Source organism: Dipteris shenzhenensis, chromosome 5 (genome assembly GCF_047967505.1).
Source record: "Dipteris shenzhenensis isolate YYH24624 ecotype China chromosome 5, Dip_SZ_1.0, whole genome shotgun sequence".
NCBI classification, from domain to species: domain Eukaryota; kingdom Viridiplantae; phylum Streptophyta; class Polypodiopsida; order Gleicheniales; family Dipteridaceae; genus Dipteris; species Dipteris shenzhenensis.
The window spans coordinates 6,554,792-6,581,475 of record NC_141600.1 but is presented as its reverse complement, the minus strand read 5'-3'; the positions used below and the strand labels follow the sequence as shown (position 1 = coordinate 6,581,475).

Below are 26,684 nucleotides of genomic sequence, written 5' to 3'. Positions count from 1 at the left end.
ATACACACTTGAACTCTCAAAACTCACAAACGGAAGAGACAGAACAAGCGTGCTGGGTACAATCTCCACCCATAAGAGTGGTGCTCTCCTTCCACCTCCTATGTATTTATGTATATTTCCCAAAAAGCTGCCGAGCGAAAATCATACAAAAGCCTCTGTGCTTTCCTCCATACACCCTTTTGCAAAAAGCCCATCCACCTTCTAGAATAGCTAGCTTTTTCTAAAAATAAAGCTTTTTCTAACTTTAGTTTATACACTTAGCCAAGCCACTAATATTCCAAAATTCAAATATTACATAAGCTTTTGTAATATCAAAAATTAGGCATAAGCCTTATTCATCCCCGCATCACTGGAGTTGCGCCTACGTGACCAAAATATGGCGGATCATGCTTTCCAGATGCCATCGCTCAATCAATTAGTCTTCCCTTGGATTCACACGATCAATAGTAATGAAATACTTCAAGCATAAGATAACCTTGGAATTAATGACCACAATCAATCAACCTTTCATCATTATAGCAACACGAAATCAATAAATCACAGATGAATGGTGCACACATGTGACACATACCATCTCATGCTGCACCTGATGCTATACATGAATAAAATTGTATGGATGGTGCACACATGCTACACATACCATCATCGCGTAAGTGGTGCATACAATGCTACACACATACAGTCGCAATCGTATATCCAACCATATAGGAGCACACATGCATTACTATAGAACAGCGAGCACACATGCATCAGCTGCGCGACAAAAATGCTAGATCTCACTAAACTAAATACTGAAGGATTAAATTAATGGGATAATTCCAATTCTCGTAACATCCCTCTTGCTTGAAATCGTAATTGCCCTCAATTGCGCGACAAAAAAGTAGTGAATAAATTAGGGTACTGGCGAAACTATCGCACGGGCATCCACTTAGCATCCTCAATGAGGTGGTTCTTAAATGTAAGAAGATAAGTAGGATATGAGTTTCCACGTCTTGTTTGAGCGATTCGTTGATTAATGATCTGATCTGGCTCTAAGAGCTGGGTCTCTCCTTGAAGCAACAGTGCATTGTCTAAAACAGGTCAAACTGGTGGGTCTCCATGGAAAGGTTTCAGGAGGTGCACATGAAAAGAATTATGAATTTTTCAATCAGGTGGTAATTCGAGCCAATAGGCATTATCATTAATGCGCTCCAAAGCTTTAAAGGGACCATAGGATTTAGGAGCAAACCTAACTACAGGGTGTGTCTCAATACTCTTAAGTCTACGCTTCTCAATACATAACATAACTAGGTCACCTTTAGCAAATACAACCTTATTTCTACCCTTGTTTGCATGTGCAGTATACACAGCTTGATCATGCTCAATATTCCTTTTTATAGTAGCCAAAATGCTAGAGAAATCTTCAGTAAATCGATCAATAGCTCTACTTAGTGCTTAAGGCAGGTTAATGGAGTAGGAATGGTCTTTCCATAGATAATTTGGAATAAAGATTTGCCTGTAGTAGAGTGCTTAGTGTTGTTGTAGGCAAATTGTAATGTGTATAAATTTGTCCCAGTTGCCTGGTTGACAGACACGTAAGCATGTAACATGTCACAAGTAGTATTTTGTGACCTCGGTTCGGCCATTAGACTCGGGATGAAAAGCAGTGGAAAAATCTAACTTCATACCAAGATTGTCAAAGAGTGCGGTCCAGAAGTTACTACAAAATTTACTATCCCACACTGACACGATTACTTTTGGAAGGCCATGGTGTATAAAGATGTGCTTGATGAAAAAATGAGTAGCCTAAACTGTGGTCAAGGTCTTCTTACAAGGAATAAAGTAAGCCTACTTGCTAAATATATCAATGATAGTCCAAATCATATAAAAACCTGAGCTAGTTGTAGGAAATCCAATAATAAAGTCTATAGAAATTTGCTCCCATGGGCCATCAAGAATTGGTAAAGGCATAAGTAAACCTTGATATTTGCCCTTGTAGCTCTTGACTTTTTAACAAATAAGACATGCAACAAAAGTTGCAACATCAACTTTAAGCTTAGGCCAGAAAAAATCTTGAATTACAACCTGATACATAGCAGCGACGCCTCTATGTCCCATGTAGGGTGGCTGCTGTACCTCCTCTAGTACCAAGCATCGAAATGGTGCAGTGACACACAAGCACTTTTCATAGAATAGATAGTCATTATGAATGGAATACGAGGCCATAGGGGTGCTATTAGCTTGCTTAATCTTATGCCAAATTTCTGAAAAGTCTCGATCAGTAGGATAGTCTACCTTCATAGGCTCAAAAGGGTATTACTCGATGACTGAGATATTATTTATGCTAGGTCGATGACTCAGTGCATCGGCAACTACATTGTCTTTGCCTGGTTGATCCAGATATTATTTATGCTAGGTCGATGACTCAATGCATCGGCAACTACATTGTCTTTGCCTGGTTGATATTGGATCATCGGTTTAAAGCTGTCAATAAAGGCAGCCCATTTAATGTGCCGATCTGAGATCACCGACTGAGTAAGGAGAGGTCTAAGACTCTGGTGATCAGTCTTAATGAGTAACTTGGAACCCATAAGATAGTGTTTCCAAAGTTTAAGGGCATGCACCACAGTGGCTAGTGCTTTATCATACGTGGAATAGTTTAGCTCTATTGGTTTTAATTTACGTGACTTGAATGCAATTGGATGGTTATCTTACATGAGTACAGCCCCAAAACCCTATCCACTAGCATCAGTAACCATGACAAAAAAGGGTCTCGTAAAGTTCGGCATGGTCAAAACTGGTGTGTGTGTCATTGCACCCTTAAGTCATTGAAAAGCTAAAGTGTGCTGCTCACCCCAACAGAAAGCACGAGCCTTACGCAGTAGTTCGGTCAATGGATGTGCTTTATGTGCAAAGTTTCTAACAAATTTGCAATAGAAACTACATAGACCTAGAAAAGATCATAACTCATGGATATCTTTAGGCTACGGCTAGTTTACTATCACTTCTACCTTCTTGGGATCTACTCGTATGCCTTTAGCTGAAACAATGTGTCCAAGATATTCAATTTCAAGTTGGAAAAAAGAAGTTTTCTCCAGGTTGGCATACACTTGGTTCTCACATTAAGAGAGAGAAAACAAGATCCAAGTGTTTCTCATGTTCCTCCCGACTCTCGCTATAAATCATGATATCATCAAAGAAAACTACCACAAAGTCTTGATAGGGTAGGAAGATACGATTCATCATTCGACAAAATGTGGCAGGTGCATTGGTCAATCCAAAAGGCATAACAAGAAATTCATAGTGACCAGTTTGGGTTCTAAAAGCAGTCTTAAAAATATCGAGCTCGATCACTCTCACTTGATGATATCCAGACTTAAGATCGATCTTGCTAAAGATTGTGGATCCTTTCAACTTGTCCAGTAGATCATCAACTCTTGGAATGGGGTATCAAATTTTCTATATCAAAATTAGGGATAAGCCTTATTCATCCCCGCATCATTGGAGTTGCGCCTATGCACCCAAAATATGGCAGTTTATGCTTTCCAAATGCCATCGCTCGATCATTTACTCTTCCTCTAGATTCACATGATCAATAGTAATGAAATATTTCAAGCATAAGATAAGCTTGGAATTAATGACCACAATCAATCAACCTTTTAGTATTATAGCAACACGAAATTAATAAATCAGAGATGAATGGTGCACACATGCAACATATACCATCTCATGCTGCACCTGATGCTATACATGAATAAAATCATACGGATGGTGCACACATGCTACACATACTGTCATCACGTAAGTGGTGCACACAATGCTACACACTCATATAGCTGCAACCGTATATCCAACCATGTAGGAGCACACATGCATCAGCTGTGCGACAAAAATATTGGATCTCACTAAACTAAATACTGAAGGATTAAATTAATGGGATCATTCCAATTCTCGTAACATCCCTCTTGCTTGAAATCGCAATTGCCCTTAATTGCGCGATAAAAAAGTAGTCAATAAATTAGGGTACTGGCAAAAATATCGCTCGGGCATCCACTTAGCATCCTCAATGGGGTGGTTCTTAAATGTAAGAAGATAAGTAGGATACGAGTTTCCATGTCTCGTTTGAGTGATTTGTTGATCAATGATCTGGTCTAGCTCTAAGAGCTGGGTCTCTCCTTGAAGCAACGGTGCATCATCTAAAATAGGTCAAACTAGTGGGTCTCCATGGAAAGGTTTCAGGAGGTGCACATGAAAAGAATTATGAATTTTCCAATCGGGTAGTAATTCGAGCCGATAGGCATTGTCATTAATGCACTCCAAAACTTTAAAGGGACCATAGGATTTAGGAGCAAACTTAACTACAAGGTGTGTCTCAATACTCTTAAGTCTACACTTCTCAATACGTAACCTAACTAGGTCACCTTCAGCAAATACAACTTTCTTTCTACCCTTGTTTGCACGTTTAGTATATATAGCTTGAGCATGCTCGATATTCTTTTTGACACCAGCCAAAATGCTAGAGAAATCTTTAGTAAATCAATCAGCAAGCTGTACTTGGTGCTTAAGGCGGGTCAATGGAGTAGGAATGGTCTTTCCATAGACAATTTGGAATGGAGATTTGCTTATAGCAGAGTGCTTAGTGTTGTTGTAGGCAAATTGTAATATAAATTTGTCCCAATTGCGTGGCTAACCAGACATGTAAGCAGGTAACATGTCAAATAGTATTTTTTGTGACCTCTAAAAAAAAGAACTTTTCTCTGGGTTGGCATATAGTTGGTTCTCACGTAAGAGAGAGAAAACAAGATCCAAGTGTTTCTCATGTTCCTCTTGACTCTCGCTATAAATCATGATATCATCAGAGTAAAGTACCATAAAGTCTTGATAGGGTAGGAAGATATAATTCATCATCCGACTAAATGTGGCAGGTGCATTGTCAATCCAAAAGGCATAACAAGAAATTCATAGTGACCAGTTTGGGTTCTAAAAGCAGTCTTGAAATATCGGGCTCGATCACTCTCACTTAATGATATCCAGACTTAAGATTGATCTTGCTAAAGATTGTGGATCCTTTCAACTTGTCGAGTGGATCATCAACTCTCAAAATGGGGTATCGATTTTTCACTGTGATTTTATTTAAGGAAGGATAATCGATGCACATTCAAAAAGTTTCATTTTTCTTCTTGACAAGAAGAATGGGTGTCCTAAATGGTGAGCTACTAGGTCGAATTAGGCCTCTAGCCAAAAGATCTTCTTTTTGGGATTGAATCTCTTGCTGCTCAGTAGGATTGTGCCTATATGGTGATTTACATGGTGGTGCGCTACCTGGAATAAGGTCAATCTTATGATCCTTAAGTCTAGATTGAGGTAGGCCAGGGGGTAAGTCTTCCATAAAGTAGTCATCATAGGTAGGTAGAAAAGGATCCAAAGGCTCTTGCTTAGTTTTCTTAGTCTCAAGACTAGCCTCAACCTTATTGACCATAACCAGATATGTCTTCTCATGTTTGTGCAAAGCTCTTTTAGCTTGGGTATGTGACAATATAAGCCAAGAGGGAAGATTCTTGTCACATTCTAGAGTCATAGTCTCAGTGCCTTGAGTCAGAGTAATGGTGCGTTCAAGATAATTAGGTTTGACATTATGATGGACATGCCAGGGCATCCCTAGAATGAGATCTTGCTCATGCAAAGGAGTGACTAAGAAATCACGGCTCTCAACTAATGGCCCTAAAGTCACCTCAAGATCCTTAACCATTTGCAAACAATTATAATTGGATCCTTGAAAAGCTAATTTGACTTTATATTTTGTTTTGATGGTTGTGAGCCCTAACTTTTCAACTAAACATTGCAAAATGAAATCATGGGTGCTTCCATTATCAAATAAGACACTATGCTCTTTTTTGTGCAATAGTGCAGTCATATGTAACAAAGAAGAACGAAAATAAGATGCGCTTTTACCTGAATAACACCTACCGAAACGGGTGTATTGCGATCTTCAGTGTCATTGTCCTCATACTCGCCCTCTTGCTTGAAAGATTTATCGTGGGATCCATCATCAATGTAGTTGATCTGTGCGGAGTTATTGCACTGACTATTACCGTTGGTACATCCATTGGTTCTCCGTCCATTGCCTCTGTTGTTGTTGGTAGCATTCTTTGCTTGGGTACCTGTCTTGTGTGTAGCGAGTGGATTCTTTGGACATTCATAAGAGTAGTGTCCCTTCTCTTTGCATTCGTAAGATGTGACAAGTTCTTTGATTCTTCGATTAATACGTAACTTAACAAGTTTCCAATTAGACTTACCATCGTATCTACCAACTTTACCACTTACACCCTCTTGCTTGAAGTACGAAGCATGCTTCTTTGCTCGAGGGGTGCGAGTAGCAAAGCTTCTTCCTTGCTTTCTTTTTGACTCTAATGCCAAATCCATCTGCAACAGGAAATGCTCACAGAACCTGCAAATCCTTAAAAAACACAGCAACACTCTTCGAGAATACGCACAAACTCTCAAAGCTCACAAATGGAAGAGACAGAATAAGAGTGTTGGGAACAATCTCCCCCCATAGGAGTGGTGCTCTCCTTCCACCTCCCTTTTTTTTTTTTGGCCGCACGTTTTCCTACTTGCGAGCTGTTCTATGTTGTTTGCTCTTGCTGCTTCAAACTTCGTTGCGCTCTTGTGTGCGATGTTTGCAATCTGATGCGTGCTGTGATTTCTTGTTTGAGGACGTGGGGTGCATGTGCTTCTCGTGCTATGGACGACGAACCCTAGCTCTGATACCACTATGACAAGATACGCTCATAGAACTTGCAAATCCTTGGAAAACACAGCAACACTCTTCGAAAATACACACAAAGTCTCAAAACTCACAAACGGAAGAGATAGAACAAGCATGCTGGGTACAATCTCCCTGCATAGGACTGGTGCTCTCCTTCCACCTCCTATGTATTTATGTATATTTCCCAAAAAGCTTTCGAGCAAAAATCATACAAAAGCCTCTGTGCTTTCCTCCATACACCCTTTTACAAAAAGCCCATCCACCTTCTAGAATAGCTGGCCTTTTCTAAAAATAAAGCTTTTTCTAAATTTAGTTTATACACAGCCAATCCACATATTTTCCAAAATTCAAATATGTACATAAGCTTTTGTAATATAAAAAATTAGGCATAAGCCTTATTTAGTGTGCGGTATCCACAATCTGATGCGTGCTGCGGTTTCTTGTTCGAGGATGTAGGGTGTGTGCTTCCCATGCTATGGATGATGAGCCCTGGCTCTGATACCACTATGATGGGAAATGCTGATGGAACTTGCAAATCCTTGAAAAACACAGCAACACTCTTCGAAAATATGCACAAACTCTCAAAACTCACAAACAGAAGAGACAAAACAAGCGTGCTGGGTACAATCTCCCCCCATAGGAATGGTGCTCTCCTTCCACCTCCTATGTATTTATGTATATTTCCCAAAAAGCTTCCAAGCAAAAATCATAGAAAAGCCTCTGTGCTTTCCTCCATACACCCTTTTACAAAAAGCCCATCCACCTTCTAGAATAGCTAGCTTTTTCTAAAAATAAAGCTTTTTCTAACTTTAATTTATACACTTAGCCAAGCCACTAATATTCCAAATTTCAAATATGTACATAAGCTTTTGTAATATAAAAAATTAGGCATAAGCCTTATTCATCCCCGCATCACTGGAGTTGCGCATACGCGCCCAAAATATGGCAGATCATGCTTTCCAGATGCCATCGCTCGATCAATTACTCTTCCCCTGGATTCACACGATGAATAGTAATGAAATATTTGAAGCATAAGATAACCTTGGAATTATCCATCACAATCAATCAACCTTTCAGTATTATAGCAACGCGAAATCAATAAATCATAGATGAATGGTGCACACATGTGACACATACCATCTCATGGTGCACCTGATGCTATACATGAATAAAATCGTATGGATGGTGCACACATGCTACACATACCGTCGTTGCTTAAGTGGTGCACACAATGCTACACAATCATACAGGCGCAGCTATATATCCAACCATGTAGGAGCACACATGTATCACTATGGAACAACGAGCACACATGCATCCATTGCACGACAAAAATGCTGGATCTCACTGAACTAAATAATGAAGGATTAAATTAATGGGATAATTCCAATTCTCGTAATAGCATGACCCATAATTTATGCATTGCTGCTCAACAAAATTTGGTAAACTTTATCTTGAAGTTGTAGTACACATTCCAAACTTGAACATGAGAGCAAAAAACTATGGAATAAGGATTTGGAATGAGACCAAAGGCAATAAAACAATGACTAAAATAATTATGCCCTCAAAGAGTAACCAATATTGTCATACTTTGTCAGTCAAGTAAGATTACACTACTAAAAGTAGGGTTTCAAGTATATAACATCCCAATATACTATATGTGAACAAGCCTTAAAATATTAAATCGTACTAAAGATTTGTAGAGCATTCATAAATATCATAAAATATTTAATAGTTAATAAGCAATGCATGTAGTGTTATCATAAGTTGGTTTTGGTGTCTTTGACAAAAAAATCTCTAGCTTTATGGGATCATCATCCCAACCTATGTCTCAAAAAGGCATGAAAGGCAAATAAGCAATTTGTGTAGTTGATGAAATCATTGGCAAAGTATGCACATGGATAATGAGTTGATTATCTAGGCACCACCTAATTTGTAACCAAGCACTAGTTTGGCTATCAAGTAAGTGCTTGTTAAATGATTTAATTGTTCAAGAATGGGCTCAATCAATTATATTATTGCCAGAATGACATGGACAACCAAGAAAATGCATGGTTAAATAGCAAAACTAATAAAGTTCTTGATAGATGATTTGATAGACTAAGATTGTTCTTAGTGGATGACTGCTAGACATGGGAATACTAACTCAATGACAAATAACTTGAAATTTTTTCCAAATGGATTCTTGGTCATTGATGAGTACTATTGAGATGAGAGCAAAAAGTATTCTACATATGAGGGACAAACAAAGAGTAAGGCATCAAGATAAGAACTGAACTATGGTATAGGATAGGTTCTCACTAGTGCACTTGTCTTTTTAAGTTCATAACATAGCCTCAGACTATTGGGTAATAAGCTATCACTATCATGAAAGAAAGGTTTACCTCCCTTGAGTTTCTATCATGTATAGCTTTTGTTGCATGAATCATGTACAAATCTTTTGAATGATTTGAATCATATGTGAATTGTGCTTGATTCCTCTAAGTAATTTGAACATGTAGCATTGGGTAAATATTCCCCTTGAATGCAATTGTGTCCTTTTTGTAAGCAATTACCACTCTAAGATCACAATTGTTGTGTGATGAAGATAATCATTGAAACATATCATATCCAAAATTAAAAGCAAACCAAATGAATTAAAAATAGATTGCTTGGATGAGAGTATTAACTATTGGAATACTAACTCAATAACAAATAACTTTAAGTAGATTGTAAATTTTTTAAATGGATGGCTGATCATTGATATCATGTCCTAAATTAAAAGCAAAGAAGAAAGGAATTGTAAATAAAGTATCTTAACTTGAGAACTCAAATAGAGTGGAAACATTTTTTCCATTTAGCAATTTAAGAATTTGCTAGTTTAGATACTTTAAACATCACTCCTCAAAGTTTTGGCCATGTGAATGAGATGCTAGGTATGGATATTACCTTTTGCCAAGTATTTCAACAAAGTGACGTTCTTCTTTAGTACATTAATGTTGGATTTCTATACATGTGACTCAATGCTCTACAATAGAGAGAATTTGGGAGCAAATGAATGTGAACTTGAACAATTAGCTACACAAGGAGCATAAAACGTTGAATATAGAAAACACCAAGGACATTTGTAGTACAATATTTTATAATGATACTTTATTAGGTCACAAGCCTAAAAGCACTACATAAGTGTACAACAATAAGAAATGCAATCATGAAGACAACTATCTATGATGGAAAATAAGCCTCATGACTTAACTATCAAACACAATTGTTGAGACTTTTTTTGCCAAAAATTTCTTTATCACAAGCATTTAAGCCTACACCTTAAATTTGCAATGAAAATCTAAGAAAGACGCAAATTCTCTTGAATAAAGGTCCTTGTTTTGAATAGTAATCCTATTATAAGTGCATAGACCCATTAACTGTGTTAACATATGCTGCCTTGGTTGGAGTTTCTAATTTGAAAACATATAGAGTCATTGTCAAATATTGATTGATCACACTTTCTATATAATCTCTCATACATGACATCTAGTATGTATAATTATATTATAGCAGCCACGGTGAGTGTTGTTTTTTCGAAGCACTGTTGGAAGTCCAAAGAGTAACCCTACAAGAAGATCATGATAGGATGTGTGCACGAGCTTGTCATGGCTTTTGACAGTTATGAAAAGCAATCCGTCATCCTGAGATATTTCCAAACCTTGGCATGAATTGCAGAAGTGTGTTCCTACTACAAGTACTTGTGGTAGACATACATGTGTGTATGGACAATCCTTTTCTAAATGACAGTACACTTTGCAACGTGCAGTACATTTGATTCGAATCTTGTCATCTTTGACACTACTGGTTCATCATCCTCATCACATTTCTTGCTAAGGTGTCGATGTCCAAAGATATGGAGGATGTATCATATGAACTTTCTCCCAATGGCACTATCAGGTTATCATCCAAGATGATTGCCTCAGTGCACACATCATCTAAGGTGGTGAGCCCCTTGCCCAACAATTTGTTGTACACATGTGCTTTCTCCATGTTGATCATGAAACGATCAACTATCATATTTTTGGACAACTTCTTTGATTCTTTGCATCGAGAGTGCAACTGTTTAAATTGGTTAGTGAAACCCTTGAGAGATTGTCACTCACTCTATTTTAACTCAAGAACTTGCAAACCCTGATGCTAGTTGGGGCTAGTTTTTGTAAAAGAATTATTGAAATGGTCGCATAGAGTAGCGAAATCAACTTTGAGCCAAGTGGAGAGGGGGGGAAGCTGAGAAAATAGAGGAGAGGAGACTAGGGCCAAAGTGAGCAAGGGCTAGAAGAGAGGAAAAACAAAGCGTCTAACGAGACGAGGCTTCGTAGAGGAAGAAGGGGGGGAAGCCGACTACGAAGAGGACGTGGGATGTGGTGGAGGTTTTTGCTCCACCTCCCTCCCCTTCCCCTAATTAATCATTAATATTTTAGCCTTTATGAACACCCCTCTCCCATTCACATCTGCTAATACTAATTGATTTTTGTTCTCTTGGGGACATAATGCTAGTATTGTTTGTGTTTACCCATGTTAAAGAATACTTATTATGTGAATGCATTTGTTATTTTATGTTGAATAAGTGTACTTTGCCTAATCATACATTTCAAATGCATTGAAACCTTGCATTTTAAAAGGTAATTAGTATGCAACATAACATTCTATCCACCTTCTCAGTCTCCCCCCAAGCGTGGGTTTGTTCAAGTATTTGAGAGCTTGATGACTAATAATGATAATAAACTTATTGCCCAAGAGATACTACCGATACTTTTTCATGGCATAGACCATGCCCAAGCCCTTGCATTTAGTGGTGCTACAGTTTCTTTCTGCTCCATTGAGTTGCGTGCTTGCAAAGTACACAGGTAGGTCCAATTGTGCTCTCCATCCGGTTGAGCCAATATCTTGCCAATTGCCAGCCCACTTGCATCTACATGTACATGGAAAACAACATCCCATTGAGGTTGCCACAAGATGGGTGCCTTCACTAGATGGTCCTTGAGATTGTCAAATGCCAGTTGTTGAGGTGCAGACCAGATGATGAAGGACTATTCCTGGCAAAGGAGTTACAGATTGTTCTTGGCAAAGGAGTTCCATCAGCGCCACCACTATGTTGGCATAGAACCAAATGAATCTTCTATAATAATCCACATGTCCCAAAAAGGACTTGACTTCTTAGGGTGTGCAAGGAATAGGCAAGGTTAGTATCACCTCCACCTTTGTTGGGTCCATGGTCATTCCCTTAGCCGAGACAATGTGGCCAAGGAGAACCCCTTGCAACAAGGAGAGGAAGAAGCACTTGTCGAGATTTAAGCAAAACCTAGCTTCTCTGCACTTATCAAAAACCCACCTCAACTTACTGATGTGATTAGTTTGAATAGTAGGGTCGAGGTGAGATGCATTCTTACCATTGAACACTGAGAAGTCATCCAAGAATACCTCAAGAAACTTTCTGATGTTCTCCTAGAAGAGTTTGGTGACAAGACATTGAAACATTGCCAGTGCATTGCACAGACCAAAGGGCATCATCTAGTAAGCATACATTCCCCATTAGGGGACGAAGGTGGTCTTCAACTGATCTTGCTCTCGCACCCAAACTTGGTTGTACCCACTATATCCATCCATGAAGGAGTATAGAGCATGATCAGCTATAGTTTCTAGCACCCTATTAGTGAAGGGGAGAGGGAACCTATCCTGACGTGTGGCTGTATTCAAACTACTCCTATAGTCGACACAAACACGGAGTTTGCCCGTCTCTCTTTTGGGCACCACCATAATGCCACTGACCCATTCAGAGTAGTCAATAGGGTAGATCAACCCTACCTGATCCATATTTTGAATATCAGCATCATGGACAGCCTTGCCATAGTTAGGATTCATGCGATATGGTCCCCTGATCACCGGGTGTGCTTCTGTATATAGATCGATGCGATGTTCCATGAACTCAGTAGGTACTCCCTTTAAATCCTTATATGACCAAGCAAAGACATCCACAAACTCTTGAAAGAAATCAAACAACACAGAAAGGAGATAATCATGCTCCCAAACCCACCAACCAACTGCCTTGAGATATGGTAGAGAATAGTTGACTCTCTGGAGGGGTACTTGTGGTGGTTGACAAGAGCATGTAGGCGGTGGAGCTGGAGAAGAAGATAATGGTGGTCAACACTTTGGAGGGATACCTGCATGGTGGAGCACAATACATGCGGTGGAGGCAATGGAGACAAAGATGAAGGTGGATGGAATCGTGATGGCGGTGGAGAATGAGATGATGCTCGTTGGACCACAAAAATGACCATATTTAGAAGGTATTGCTATATTTAGTCGTCTGCCAACCCTTGGAACATGCGCTCCATCTTGGACATCATTGGTTTCACATGTGGTCACATGTGTATTAAAATGAGTAGGTAGGCTCACTTGAGTAGGTCACATCTTGGACATCATTGGTCACACATGTGGTCACACGTGCATATTAAGATGAGTAGGTAGGCTCGCTTGTGTGCATTCATGTCCCCTCATCTAGAGCCCTATGCCCTCATATAACCCATAGCCTACCTCACCCACGTTCCCCCCTCCCTCTAGCCACTCCACATCATCCACAAGCCTATTGGAACTTGCCCTCAGCATCCAAGTACCACCCTCCCCCCTTGCCGTCATCGTCCACGTGCCCTAGTCTACACAGCTTTGCTTCACATTTTGTCATCCTCCACATGGCCCCCATGCCACAATATATCTTTGACTGCAAGTCTCTGCCCTCCCTAATCCATGGTACCCCTCGTCTCCACTTCCATCTAGTCCCTATGAGTACCATGAAGAAATCAATATAGACAGGCACAAGAAGAAGATGGATAGTTCACAGAGAGGTAAGCCACCTTTCACACATCACTACATGTAGATTATAGATAGATTATTAGCCTCAGAGCTCAAGGGATTTGTGGCAAAAGAGAATTAGTGAAGCATTTAAAGCTTGAAACAATATGATATTCCACATTTCCACCAAACAATATGATATTTGTAATGAGGAATTGACTTTTCCCACTAAAACCTTTTTCCCACCATGTCATTAGGGCTCAACTATGCCAAAATCAAAGAAGAGAGGCCAATGATAAAGGAAATCAAAGGAGACAAGGCAGCAATGTCGATATAAGAGGAGAGAGGTCAAAGGAAGGTCCATGTGCACGTATACAAATATTTCTTCATGAAAGCCAACACCCAAACAATATGCATTCATTAGGCCTGTCAAGGGGAACTAGCAGAGAATCACAAAATGTTGCTTGAGTTCCTTATTCAGCCCAAGCCATTGTAGTGAAGAAAGAATTAGCCAAATAACTCTCGAATAGAAGAGAAGCATGACTATAGGCATGCTTTAGGTATGCACATCAACTCTCCATACCACCCCAACCTGATCCGTGAAATGTTGCACCTATATCTCCTCCTTTCTAGACAAAAAAAGGAATCATTTACACAATTTGATTACCTATATTAGCCTCGCCACATTTGAGACAGAGTGCTTTCCTTATTAGTGAGAGACCTTGTGTAGGTCTTTGAAATATGTTTAGTCAAAAAAGCAAAGAGAGAGTCTAAAGTTAATTGTACAAAGCAAGCCAAAGAGCTCACAATCAAAAAAATTGTTGTAGGGATATAAAATCATGCAGCTTAATTTAAGGTGGGAAGAAAAACGAGAATAGCTTCAAGCCACACCTCCTCCATTGAAATTTATTGCGCTCTAGATCTCCATAATAGACTACAAGTCCTTTACATCTTTAAGCTTCTCCAATGCTGTGTTGAACATGCTAATGTAAGTCTTGTGCTGGTTGGTATGCTGAATTATATTGAGGATCTAGGAAGCCACATGATGGAGGCAAGTGAACTTGATTTGATTGATAGTTGGTCAAGTACACGATACCTCATTTTACATGGAGAGGATGCCTTGTCTTCTCCCACATACATACATCACTAATTATGTCAGTGACACTGACATCATACAAAATGTCACACAATTCAAATCTAATGTAAATGACTTCCCATGGTCAAATGATGATTTAGGCTCACATAAGATAAACCACAAGCCCATTCACAGTGACACCAGCAATAGAAAATTGTTCATACTACTCCAATAGTATCACTTATTAGGCTATCCAAACACAACCATTTGAAACACATTCACAAAAACCTCATAAGTCAGCTTGTATACTATTCACTATTCATGTGCTAATCCCATGAGTCTTTAAAGACCATGCAATTGCATACTAAACCTTACTCTTACTTATTCACAATATATATGGACAGGAACATTGACATATGAAAACATACAAGATGAAAGCAATGATAAGAAACATTAATAATAACTGAACAACATATTTATTCCAAAATAACAAATAACAACATATTTATTTCGAGTAATATCTAAAATAACATATTTCAGATGTTACTCAAAATAGTGAAGTGACTACTAATAAACCTACCACAGTACCAATAGAAACAATATGGGCATATCAACAACAATATTTACAATATCAAGGTATCAACCTATCAATGCCTTAGTGACAACTTGGTAAAAAACAATAGTGACAATGTATGTTGTAACAATAGTAACAATTTCATCATGGTAACAACATCTATCAAGAAGCTAATATGCTTGTATACTATACTACTTCTAGGATGTAGAAGTGGGATATGAACAAGTGGTTGAGTGGAGAGTAATGAGTCACAAATGGATAGTCTCAAGGCAATGGGAGGGTTAGTACACTCCTAGATATCCCCATTATGTATAGTTATTGCTTGCAGGGGTGGTAGTCCTTGTAATGTTATCATTGTGGAGGTATTTCCACGTCAAGAGGACTCTCTAATGACTCAATCACATTCCAATAGCTAATGAATACAAATTTTGAAGAATATCTAAGGGACTTCTTTGAAGTCTTCTTAGATAATATTTAGATGAATTAGATAGCTGGAGTGAACACCTACACTGCTTGAAGAAGGTAATTAAAAAGTTTGAATTGCATTTACCTCAATCCCCTTAAATTCCATTTTTGTGTTAAGCATGGAAAAGTTATATGACACCTTGTGTCCAAGAATGGAATCTCCACTTATGAGAATAAGGTTGAGCTTATCCTTGAGTTGCCCTACCTGCAAACTACAAGTGGAGCGCCCTTAAATTCTTCCTGGATCAAGAGATACGACTTGATCTAGGTGGAGGGGCAAAAGGAGTGCAAATGTGCTCAATGATGATGTGGCAGTCAGGGAGTCACATGTAGTGACTGTGCCTAGCAGGGACTGTGCCTGTGGAGCTCTATGCTGAGGTGGTAGGAGTCGTCACACGAAGTGCCTGTGAAGAGGTAACTGTGCCTGCAAGGGTCAGTGTTGACTGGACAGCTCAAGTGGCACTGGCTAACCTAACCCAAGGTCAGATTGACCTAACCATGGTCTGGTTGAATAACCCTAAGGTTTGTTTGACTAACCCAGGGTCTGTTTGACTAACCTAGGGTCTGGTGATATTAGCAAGGGAGTCAGAGTGCCACATGGCACTGATGAGGTGATAGCTAACTGAGTAATGATGATGTGGCACAGGTGACGTGTTTGCTAACGTGGCAGAGCAGTATCTAGATTGGTGGAAGAGGTACAAACACGCCTAGTGTCCTTATATTTTAGCTTTTGCACCTCCTCGAAGGCTATTTTTGCTCTTGTTTCTTTTCCATGAGTCACTTGAGTCAGTTCCTCTATAGTACTACATCTTGTTTTGGCGTTTGTGGAGGTGGTATCGGCAAAATGTCTCTCATCTTCATGTCTATCATATTTGTAGCCTTGAGGAGTTTGTCATATCTCCATCTAACCATCCTTAAAGTAGTCATATCCTTTGCCATGATTGTCACCCTATGGCTGTGGGCTATAAGAAGAAATGTATCCTGGAAAAACTCTATGAAAAGGTCCTCGACAGCCACCTGCAATGTGCAAATGGTTGTTCTTTGCCACCGGTATCCAAGGCTTCCAAAGTTCATATCGTCACAAACCTGCTTTACTAGCCTTTGAAAAGGATCCTTGGGAATACACATTCCCATGGCTTTTTGGGCCCTTCTTATCTCCATTAGTACACTGACCTTTTGTGTAAATATTTTCCTTTTTTGCTCATTTGAGAAGATGTATTGGCTTTCCTTTTCTTGGATGTGTCTCTTAATGCTGCTAATTTTGCTATGGGTGGAACCTTCTCTGTCTTCCTGGCATTAGCCTTCGTCCTTACCATTATAATTGATGATAAATTGCACATTAAAGAATACAAAAAATAAATCCTAAGTACCCTCTCTCTCTCTCTCTCTCTCTCTCTCTCTCTCTCTCTCTCTCTCTCTCATGAAAGGCATGATGCTTCACAGTGCTTGTGGGTTGAGTTCCTTGCTCCTACTTTGAATCGCTACTATTCTTAACAAATGCTGATCCTCCGAATCATTACTATGGCTACAATCAAATCTCTTGTATATCCTACTCCTCCACTCTCTCTCTCTCTCTCTCTGGACACCAGAGAGTGTACAAAAGAAAGTGATATGTAGGGTCAGAAATTTCCCAACCCTCCATTATTGCTTTCTTTTGTACACATGTTCCTTTGTGCTCTCTAACTTATAATCTAATCTCTCTCTCTCTCTCTCTCTCTCTCTCTCTCTCTCTCTCTCTCTCTCTCTCTCTCTCTCTCTCACACACACAGAGTTAGCTCCCTCCCTGCCTCCCTCCCCCCCCTCTCTCTCTCTCTCACACACACACACACACATTTGCTAGACTTGTGGCTTCTTTTTATTTTGCGGCTCTGAGTTCTCCTTTTTTAATGCAACTACTTGTTAGCACAATTCATCAACATCCTTATTAGATATGCTATCTCCATATTATGTAGCTTTGCATTAGGAAAAAAGGAGCTCATTATGGGGCTCTCTTTTTTTCTAGGTCTAAAATATGTAAAAATAATAAAATAATCACTAAAATATACATAAATACTGTAAACATTTCAGAGGATAGAGGAATAAATATATTCTTCTAGATTCAATACTCATATCCCATGAGCTTTTGCATTCAATGCTCCTACAAGCCATGCCTTTCTCTCAATGATTTTGCAACCAACTCTACGATCTGTTTAGCTTCTCTGTCAGGACACCATAACTAATCTCACCATATCCTTGTTTTTCAAACTTTCCAAAGCCTACTGCCATCATCCACACTTTGCTTTATGAAAAGGCCATGAGATTGTAAAGCAATGGAACAACATTGCTCATAAAATGGTAGCGTGCAACTACAACACTACTATAGAACAAGCTAACAAGAGATGACAACACCATCTTCATATTGATTTTTTCCTACTTCTTTTAGTTTTGCATTTGCTAAGTTCATTGAAACCATTTGCAGTATCATCAGCAATAGGGAGCATCAATGGAGCCCTACGCTGAAGACTATTTTAGGTGTTGAAATATCAAACGGATGCCCAGATGGTAGGAAAGCAGTTGAGCTTTGCCCATATGGAATTTACTTACTACTCCCTGATCGAAATCTTAGCCCGTGCATAGGACTTTTAGGGCCTTTAGGAGCTAATCAATTCGATGAAAGAATAAAAATTCAGCTGAACCCCAGTACCATACATGATATTGATGAATAGGTATGCAACCGTTAGGAATTGGGACGGTGGATGAAGCAACGGAGGCTTTTCGTTCGCTGTTGGAAACATAGAAGGATTAGTTGATTCTTTGTTCTTTGTTTCTTCAAGGTAGAGAAAACTTTGAACGATGGAAGGAGGAGGTACTAGATTTGAATGATTTGATTTGTTCTTTGTTCTTTGTGGGGATAGAGAATCAAAGATAGAGATGAAGAATCGAAGACATAGAGTTTGCCCATCTATAAATGCCACCATGGCAACCTAGTATTTGGCCTGAGTTCTTTGGCCTATGGAAGAATATGCACCTCTACCAAAACAATGGTACATTGGTGCTATGCAAAGAGAGAACATGAGGAGAGAAGGCTTATAACATATAGACATATGGTGGGATGGAAGCATTTATCCAAAATGTATCTCCCCTCCATTTTCAAATCTAAAAACATTGCTAAAGTTTGTGGGTGATGGAAGTAAAGGAATGCATGGATATATATCACAGCTCAATCTGAAGTTGTGCATACGTATACGTGTTTATAAGAGCAAGAGGCGACCATAAAAATGTAATAGATAGTTAAAATCTCTAGACTGAAAGAGAAACTATAGAATGAAATTGAAGAACATATAAAGATAAAGGAGAAGTTGTGGAAATCAAGAACAAAAGCAACCCCATTGGGCAATAGGATTATTTAAAAAAAACTTCCCAATGCGGAGGGTGCAAGCGATAGGTCCAAGAAGCACGGTAAGTTTTTTTTTAAAGCTTTTGATATTTGGAATGAAAATATGCTCAGTATTGTTATATTAATAGAAATGGAGTAAAGCTCTTATGTATGTGAAAAAAAAATGAAGCCTCGAAAGGAGAAGCATAGTCAAAACTCTCTTCTCATGCTCATCGCTTCTGTTGGATAGTTGCCACTACTAGCCTCCTTCGAGCATTGAACCCTGGTTCCGATATTGCTTCGCCTCACATAGTTGGATGTAGCCATTGCCTTTGGTTTAGATATTCTTCATGTGTATTCGTGTATGTTCTTCTTCTTCTTGAGCATGTGTCATCCGTTTCTTAAATTAAAAAGCAATCAAAGAGTAATCCAAGTACTTTTTGCACTCCACACCCCGATCTTCAAACACTCTATCGATTGATGCCACTCACTCAGAGTCACTTGAATAAATTTCCTATAGTAACCCATGATTCCCAACAACTATTTTACTTCATTACGGGTTATCATGAACTCTCTCCTTTTTCCCACTAAAGCTCACCAACTTGGTTCTCTAAATTTTCTACCCTGATAACTTGTCAACTCACAATTCACTTTACCTTCCCCAGCAAGATCGCCAAAATGTTGATGGTTCTATTCACTCACCCCCTTAACTCAGAAATGCTCGGCTTAATTCCCAACCTGATACTGCACTCGGTGAAGATGTTCGCTCTTGCAATCCTAAGATAGGGGTGCTCAGGTGTAGACCAAGTACCAACAACTAGGTCGAGACTAGCTAACGGCGAAGAACCATGTGATGACAAGTGAATGCCGAGTTAGTACCCACACTTAACATGGTGAAAAATTGCAACAAGTAGAACTAAGGAGAAAGTTAATTTTCCATTCATTGAATCAAAGTTACTTCATACAATCAAGCCACGTTTGCTTGCAATGAACAATCTCTAACCTAACAACTCAAGTCAGAGGATGAGAACTTGGCACACTGCTCTATCTCTTATTTTCTTCCTCACATGTTATAACTTTTCTATCTAAAGAAGTGCCTTCTAATTGAGTGTGCCCTTCGTGCACCCACTGCTACTTGCCGATAGGTCGATTTTCCAGAATCAACTGCACCTCTTACTGCAAAATAGGTGCTCAATTGCCTCCACTCCTTGCCCCCAATTGAGGTTTATGCATGGTGACCACAGCTAGAATTACAAGTTTTGGAGCGTCTAAATCCACTGGGACCTGGTGTAAGTATACATTTTGTAGATGCAGAGTCATTAAGAGAGTTTACCCTAACAGACGATTGTATGAAAGCAATAAAAAATAGAGCAGGACAAGTTACTGACACAATCATCTTGGTAGGACTCTTGTAAGTTTTTATTTTTATATATCTTTTTAGACAACCAATTATTTTGAAGAGTATTTTGAACTACTCTGTTGATTTGTAGCTTACTCAAAAAAAAGTTACATGAAGAGTTTCAAGGTATGGTACATATCTCCTTCAAAATAAGGGATCCTAGGGAGCCAGTAAACTAGCTTGCGAAGTGGTTCACATATTGCAATTTCGAATCTGTGTGCATAATTGTCATCCTATACCATTCAGAGTAAGTGATTATTAGAGTACATTGCATAAGGAGCTAAATTGTCCTTTTCAATCCACACATTCTAATCTTTATAGGAATTGTCAAATGTAGATGACATTGGAGCAAAAGCATGCTTCTACCAATTCAATTACACATACTCATCAAGAGATCGATCTATAAGTGAACTTGCATTGCCCTAAAAAAGTATCATAATTTTTTGAAATAGTGAAGGATTTATTTTGTAAAAAGCTGTTGACAGTGACATATGCAATTTACAGTGCTCTGAAGAGACTAGCTTTTGCAATCGATCACTGTCCACAAAATACATCTAAGCTGGGTGCAATTGGACTGGTGCACTTGGAGGTAAGACATAAAATCCTTTGCGCTATCAATACTTCTTTTAATTTCAAACTTACAATCTACTGGATGGTTCACAGATACCTCAACAATATGATGCCTACTCTTATGGATGGAGGGTCCTTATAAACACCAAGTACATTATTGAGACCTTTTTTTTATAGAGGAGACACTAGCCTCTATAAGCACCATTATTGAGCTTTGTAAATTTTATATATAACATTAATCTTAACACTGAACTTCAAGCTCAAGTTTTGTTTGTGTTTGTGCAAATGACAGAGGAAAGCTATGATTATCAATATGTGTTCAACTTCAAAGCTAGGATGATCATAGATCTTCTTCGATATGCCTCCTCTCTAGCACAAGCAAAAAGAGGGGACGAGGAAAGCTCTAAGAAATTAGATCGGTGACAAAGCTGAAAATTGATGGAGAACGTCACTCGAGAGTAGGATGAGGACTCTCTGACGGGACTTAAGGACCCTGAGGCCCAACCTTAAGAGCCTCCACCATCCACTGAACTTCCTCCTCTTACTACTGGATTTGGACATGAGGACCCTCGTCAAGCCCTTCAAACTATTGAGCCTAGACCTGAGGATTGTGAGCCCCTTCCCCACCCAAATACTGAAATCAATGGTATTCCATGAGGAATTGGCCAATCAATGGTATTCCATGTTGGGAGTGCCAATTTCTTCAACACACCATGTGTGTTGGCTTTATCTAATAGTTGGTAAAAATGATCATAGAACATGTTGTGGAAGATAATTTGGCTAATTCTCTCACAACACAAGCTCTCTATGCATGTATACATGTTGAGCCAATATTTCCTTTATTGATTTCATCCCCTCCTTGGTTCTAAAATCTTTCACACAGGTACCCTTCCAAGATGCCAAAAAGGGATTACTTGAACATGGCTTCTTCCTTCTGTTTGGTTGCATGAGCACCCAACTTCCTTTTGATATAATCAACCTTTGCCAACAGCCATCCACAACAACCTTGTTGGTTACTTTGATAGATGATAAAGAGGAAAGAGGTCGACGAGGGAGGGAGCTCATGTCTAGAGCTTCATCTTCAACATTTGATCAACACGACGTTTTGCACAAGAACGGTTTCGATTATCGATGCATGCCATTGAGACTAGTATCCGAACTTATACTCGAAAACTTGAAAACTCAATGGACATATCAAGGAGCACACATTATCTCGCATAAGCACGATCTTCTTAATGAAAACTTGAAGAATATTATCAAAGAGAGAGATTGATAAAGCAACAATCGCTCTAGTATCTTGCTCTTCAATATTATGATCAACAATGCTTCTCATAGAGCCAAGTCAGTTATACTCGGTTATCGTCCCCACAAAAAACTTTCAGAAGTTATATTCTAGTCTGCAGCATCTTCATAAATATACCATTTCGCAAAAGCACACTCGTGTTCATCAAAAATTGAAAGAATATTATCCAACCTAACACTTTGAAGAGAGAAATTGAAAAAACAAAGAGCTCGCTCTTGTACCTTGCTCCTTGATATTTTGATAAAGGAAGCTTCTCAAAGACCTCAATCCAATTACTAGTTTGCCATACCCACAAAAAACATGCAAAAGTTACATTCTAGTCTGCAGCATTCTGATAAACACACCATTTTGCAAAAGCACAGTCTTATTCCTTGCAAACTTATGAAAATTCAAAGATAGAGATTGAGAGGAGATTGACAAATCAAAGAGCTCGCTCTTGTACCTTGCTCCTAGAGGTACTTCGAGTTATTGGTTTGCCATTGCCATTGAAAACTCGCAAAAGGCAACCCAATCTATAGTTTGAAGGAATGCATACGAGGAAGCGACCATGCACGCGCATGTGAGAGAGAGAGAGAGAGAAGAGTACTGTGGGAGGGGAGAGTAGTTTGGGAGGGAAAACACATTTCAGTTGGTGATCTTTTTGAATAAGACATTGTCAGTACCTCGACCAAAATTTTTATTTGTTATTGATAGTTGTACATACATAAAATATTATTTCTTGCTCTGACATTCCAAAAAAATTTCACATTTTTTTACTTTTCCCCACATTACGTTGTTCCTATAACCATTGGTTGAGAGCTATTTTTCATTTTGACCAAAAGGCCCCAAAATGAGCTCCCTTTTTCCCTAATGAAAGAGATACGAGTCGTCTCAAATGCATTGCTATCTCAATCCTGGTTTAGGAAATACATATTCCTTAGTTTCAAGAACCAATGCAGTACCGCGGTTGTGCAAGGATATACATATGTCGCATGCCACTGGATATATGGCCCTTGCTCGTAAAGGGGAACCCTCAAGGGCCATATCAATATGAAAGGGGACCCCTCGATGTGAAATATATGAACAAAAAAACCCTATCATTCTAGGACTCCAAAGTAGGTCTCATGTGACCGCTGCAGCCAATTAAGGTCATTATATGGTGACTTATCCCCAGAAAGATCTCTACAGCTTTCCAGCTGGGCTTTTAGGGGAGGACAGGCCTATGTTCATTCCTTAGAAAGATTTATAATCTGAGGAATAGAGCTATTTTCAACAAGAGGAGAATAGATAGTCTGAGTCCTAATGAGATCATTGATGATATCAAGTCTGCAATTAAGGAGTTTGAGTCGTTACTGGTTGCAGTCGTTGCACAAGCAACTGGTGCACAAGGAAATATATTTTTCTTGGTTTTAAGATCAACTGCAAGCAGTCTGAAATAGTTCCAAGAACCAGCGTAGTGGTTGCAAGGAAATGCATTTTTCCTCGGTTAAGGATTAACTACAACAAAGTTGAAGGTTTCTCTGTTTATAAAACTTCTCTATAAGCACTTGTCTCTCCTCTTTCATCACTTCTTTGAACTTTGTCTCCTTGTGATCTCCACCTCCTCTTATCCAGAACTTTATTTTTTCCACACATGCTAGCTTTTGTCCCCTTCCACTCTACGCTCATAATTGTTACCTCCTGCTAGCACTACCCTTCTTAACGTAGTGGTAATGGAGACATTTTGAAAACATGGAGCACTATGGTTAGGCTATTACCCTCCACCCACCATCTTGAACCGTAGCCTTAAGATGTTCTTACTATATAGGTTGCATAAACCATTTACTCGTACTCGAGCTCTCGGTTTGAAAATTTTGAAGTTTGATGGTAGATAGGTTGGAGGTTTTAATGTGAAAAGGATGAGGGGTAAGAAGAAATGGATGATCAACATACCGCTCTAATGGAACGAGCTTAGCCTTTAGTTAAAAGGTAATTGAAGTTTGACAAGGACGAGTGGTAAGAAGGCATGGATAATGGAAGGCTTAGCAGTGAAGTAGGCTGAGCCTCGTCGAGGGAGGAGGGTGGCGACAAGTCGCATGCATAGGCTCCTCCTCCGCCCATCGTCGCCCTCGATTTCTACTCCTCCACCCCATCCATCCCTCCTTCCTTCTTCTTCTCCACCACCCCCTTCTTCCTCCTCATTTCCATCATCTCTATGGGCGCTACCCCCCGTCTCCCCGTCGTTGCTGTCAAAGAGGTCGCTAGTTCTGTTCCGAAAGACGAATGGAGCGAAGACCGCCTCCTCCCTGGCGATATCATCGAACGTGTTGCCTCCGTCGATGGCCTCGGCATCGCCTCTCCTTTCGTTGGCGGTAAGGCTGGCCTTGAAGACGAGCTTCGCCAGATCTTCCGCGCAAGCGATCACCTCTCTGTCTGGGTGAAGCGCGGCGCCCACTCCAAACTGGAGCTCAAGGCCTGCGTCATACCGGAGGAGTCTGTCATTCCCAAGAAGCATTACACCATGCGGTACTACAACGATTTCAGACATGTGGTGCAGCTAGTCGACAGCACAGAAGAAGAATGCATGCGTTGGCAAGGTACGCGTCATTTGCTCTGTATCCGCTCGGTTGCTCAATTTGTGGCTTTCGCGCGAAGAATTGATTCAGTTCTTCATGAATCGTTCGAAGTTTTTCGTTGTGTCCTTTTAGAATCAACTCGCAAAGTTCTGCGCAATTTCGTAAGGCGACAACTATCGAACTTAAAACAGCAAGACAACCTCTTTTCATATCCTTGGGCACAAAAAATGCAAGCATTCCTGCCCGTCGAAAGCTCTCCGATGATTTTCTCGGTTCTATTCATGCCCTTTCAACCTTCACCAGACCGCTTTGTATGCAAAGACACTGAGGATACGGCAGCCAGGGCCATGGCGTGGTTCTCTTCAGCTCAAGCCTCCGGAGTCCCGATGATCTTTGTCAGCTTCCAGACAGAGCTGATCTTCAAAGAGGTATCTAAGGTGCAGAAGTCTCATCACTCTCGTACGATATTAGATCTTTAACATGATCAACCGAAATTACTACTTGGCGATGTATTGTGGGATTTCAGGGTTGCAAAGATCCGAAGGCCTTTTTTAACCCGACGGGGAAGGAGGCGATTCATCAGGTCACGAGCAGTGGGAGGTTCCAGATGGCCTGTTCGGAGACCACAATCATAGACATCGTAAGAGCAGTGCGGCTGTGGTATGTTCCGGCAGCTGCAGAGGTCGCGATTGATTTGATGCTTCAGGCGGAGGAGCCGAGGTTTGGATTGAGCATAGGCAGCACTGAGGAGGTGAGGACGGACGAAAGTATTGACGTGTACGCGTTGATAGATAAATTATTAGAGAAGGCAATCAATTATTATCGACACTCATTCCAGCTGAAATGCATCGCTGCTTATAGGGCTTCTGCTATGTGACCTCGGTGGATGAACACAGCGCAGGCGAGCGAGCCGGGGTGAAAACGTTACTGGAAACAGCGACGAAGGCAGATAAGCTACTTGTGGTATCGAGAGTGGGCGAGGAGAAAGTGGTTCCGTGGTTGGTGTCGTGCTCTGGGTCGATTCACTGCTTCGGGGCAACAGCCATACGAGAGCAGCTCGCAGTGCTTCGAGAGTCCAACAAATGTGCGCGCATTCATCTGATGGTTTGGGAGGGAGCAGCAGGTCAAGAGGTAACGACATCGAGCGGCTGCACTGCTGATGCTTCCGACACTACGTTTTCTTTGCAAGAAACATCGACCCACATGCACAAGTCTGAATCCAATTGCTCAAGGCCTGAACAGCTGATCGAGCTGCCTCCCCCACCGCCAGCGATTGCCCACAAAGCCTCTAACAAACGACGTTCCGTGTCTTGGAGCGATAACGCTGGCTCCCAGCTCACAACTAGCAGCGCAGCTTGAAAGCTTGCGAAGATCGCAAGCACCTCTGGAAACCGTATGCTGCAAGGTGGCCTGATCCCATTATTTCCTCGTTGTTGCGCGCCACTGTGCTGCAAGCTCTCATCCCGTCACATCCCATAGACTTCTTACCGGACTCCATGTGTTACAACTCCTCATCCATCAATCTGCGCGCCATTCACTACGCACAGACGACTGGGCTCCCAAGGTCCCAACATCCACAGATAAAATTATCTTAAACAGCGAAGGAGCGAATCTATTGATCTGCATATCATCGTTTGGCATCACATCTAGTACTGTTTTGTCGAAGTTAGGAACTGTTACCCATGATTTCTATTAGCAAAATGTAATTCTTTGAGAGTTTTAGTTTAGTAACACACATAACTCACAACCAATCCGTATCGATCTTCCTCATCGCCGCATCATGCGATTGTCCCTTGCCTATAATTGCATTCCTCAGCTACATCTTCTGTGAAAGTATGTGGGCTA

The 26,684-nt window shown here is 40.1% G+C and overlaps 1 protein-coding gene across 1 annotated transcript; it reads left to right on the top strand.

Moving 5' to 3' along the window:
- The first annotated feature begins 24,475 nt into the window (after positions 1–24,475).
- LOC147901559 (uncharacterized) lies at positions 24,476–26,198 on the top strand. The gene is made up of 4 exons (XM_087375166.1): positions 24,476–24,860; positions 24,972–25,267; positions 25,366–25,590; positions 25,701–26,198. Exons 1-4 carry the CDS (start codon positions 24,479–24,481, stop codon positions 26,196–26,198), a joined length of 1,401 nt encoding a protein of 466 aa, XP_087231292.1. The 5' UTR covers positions 24,476–24,478.
- Positions 26,199–26,684: the final 486 nt, after the last annotated feature.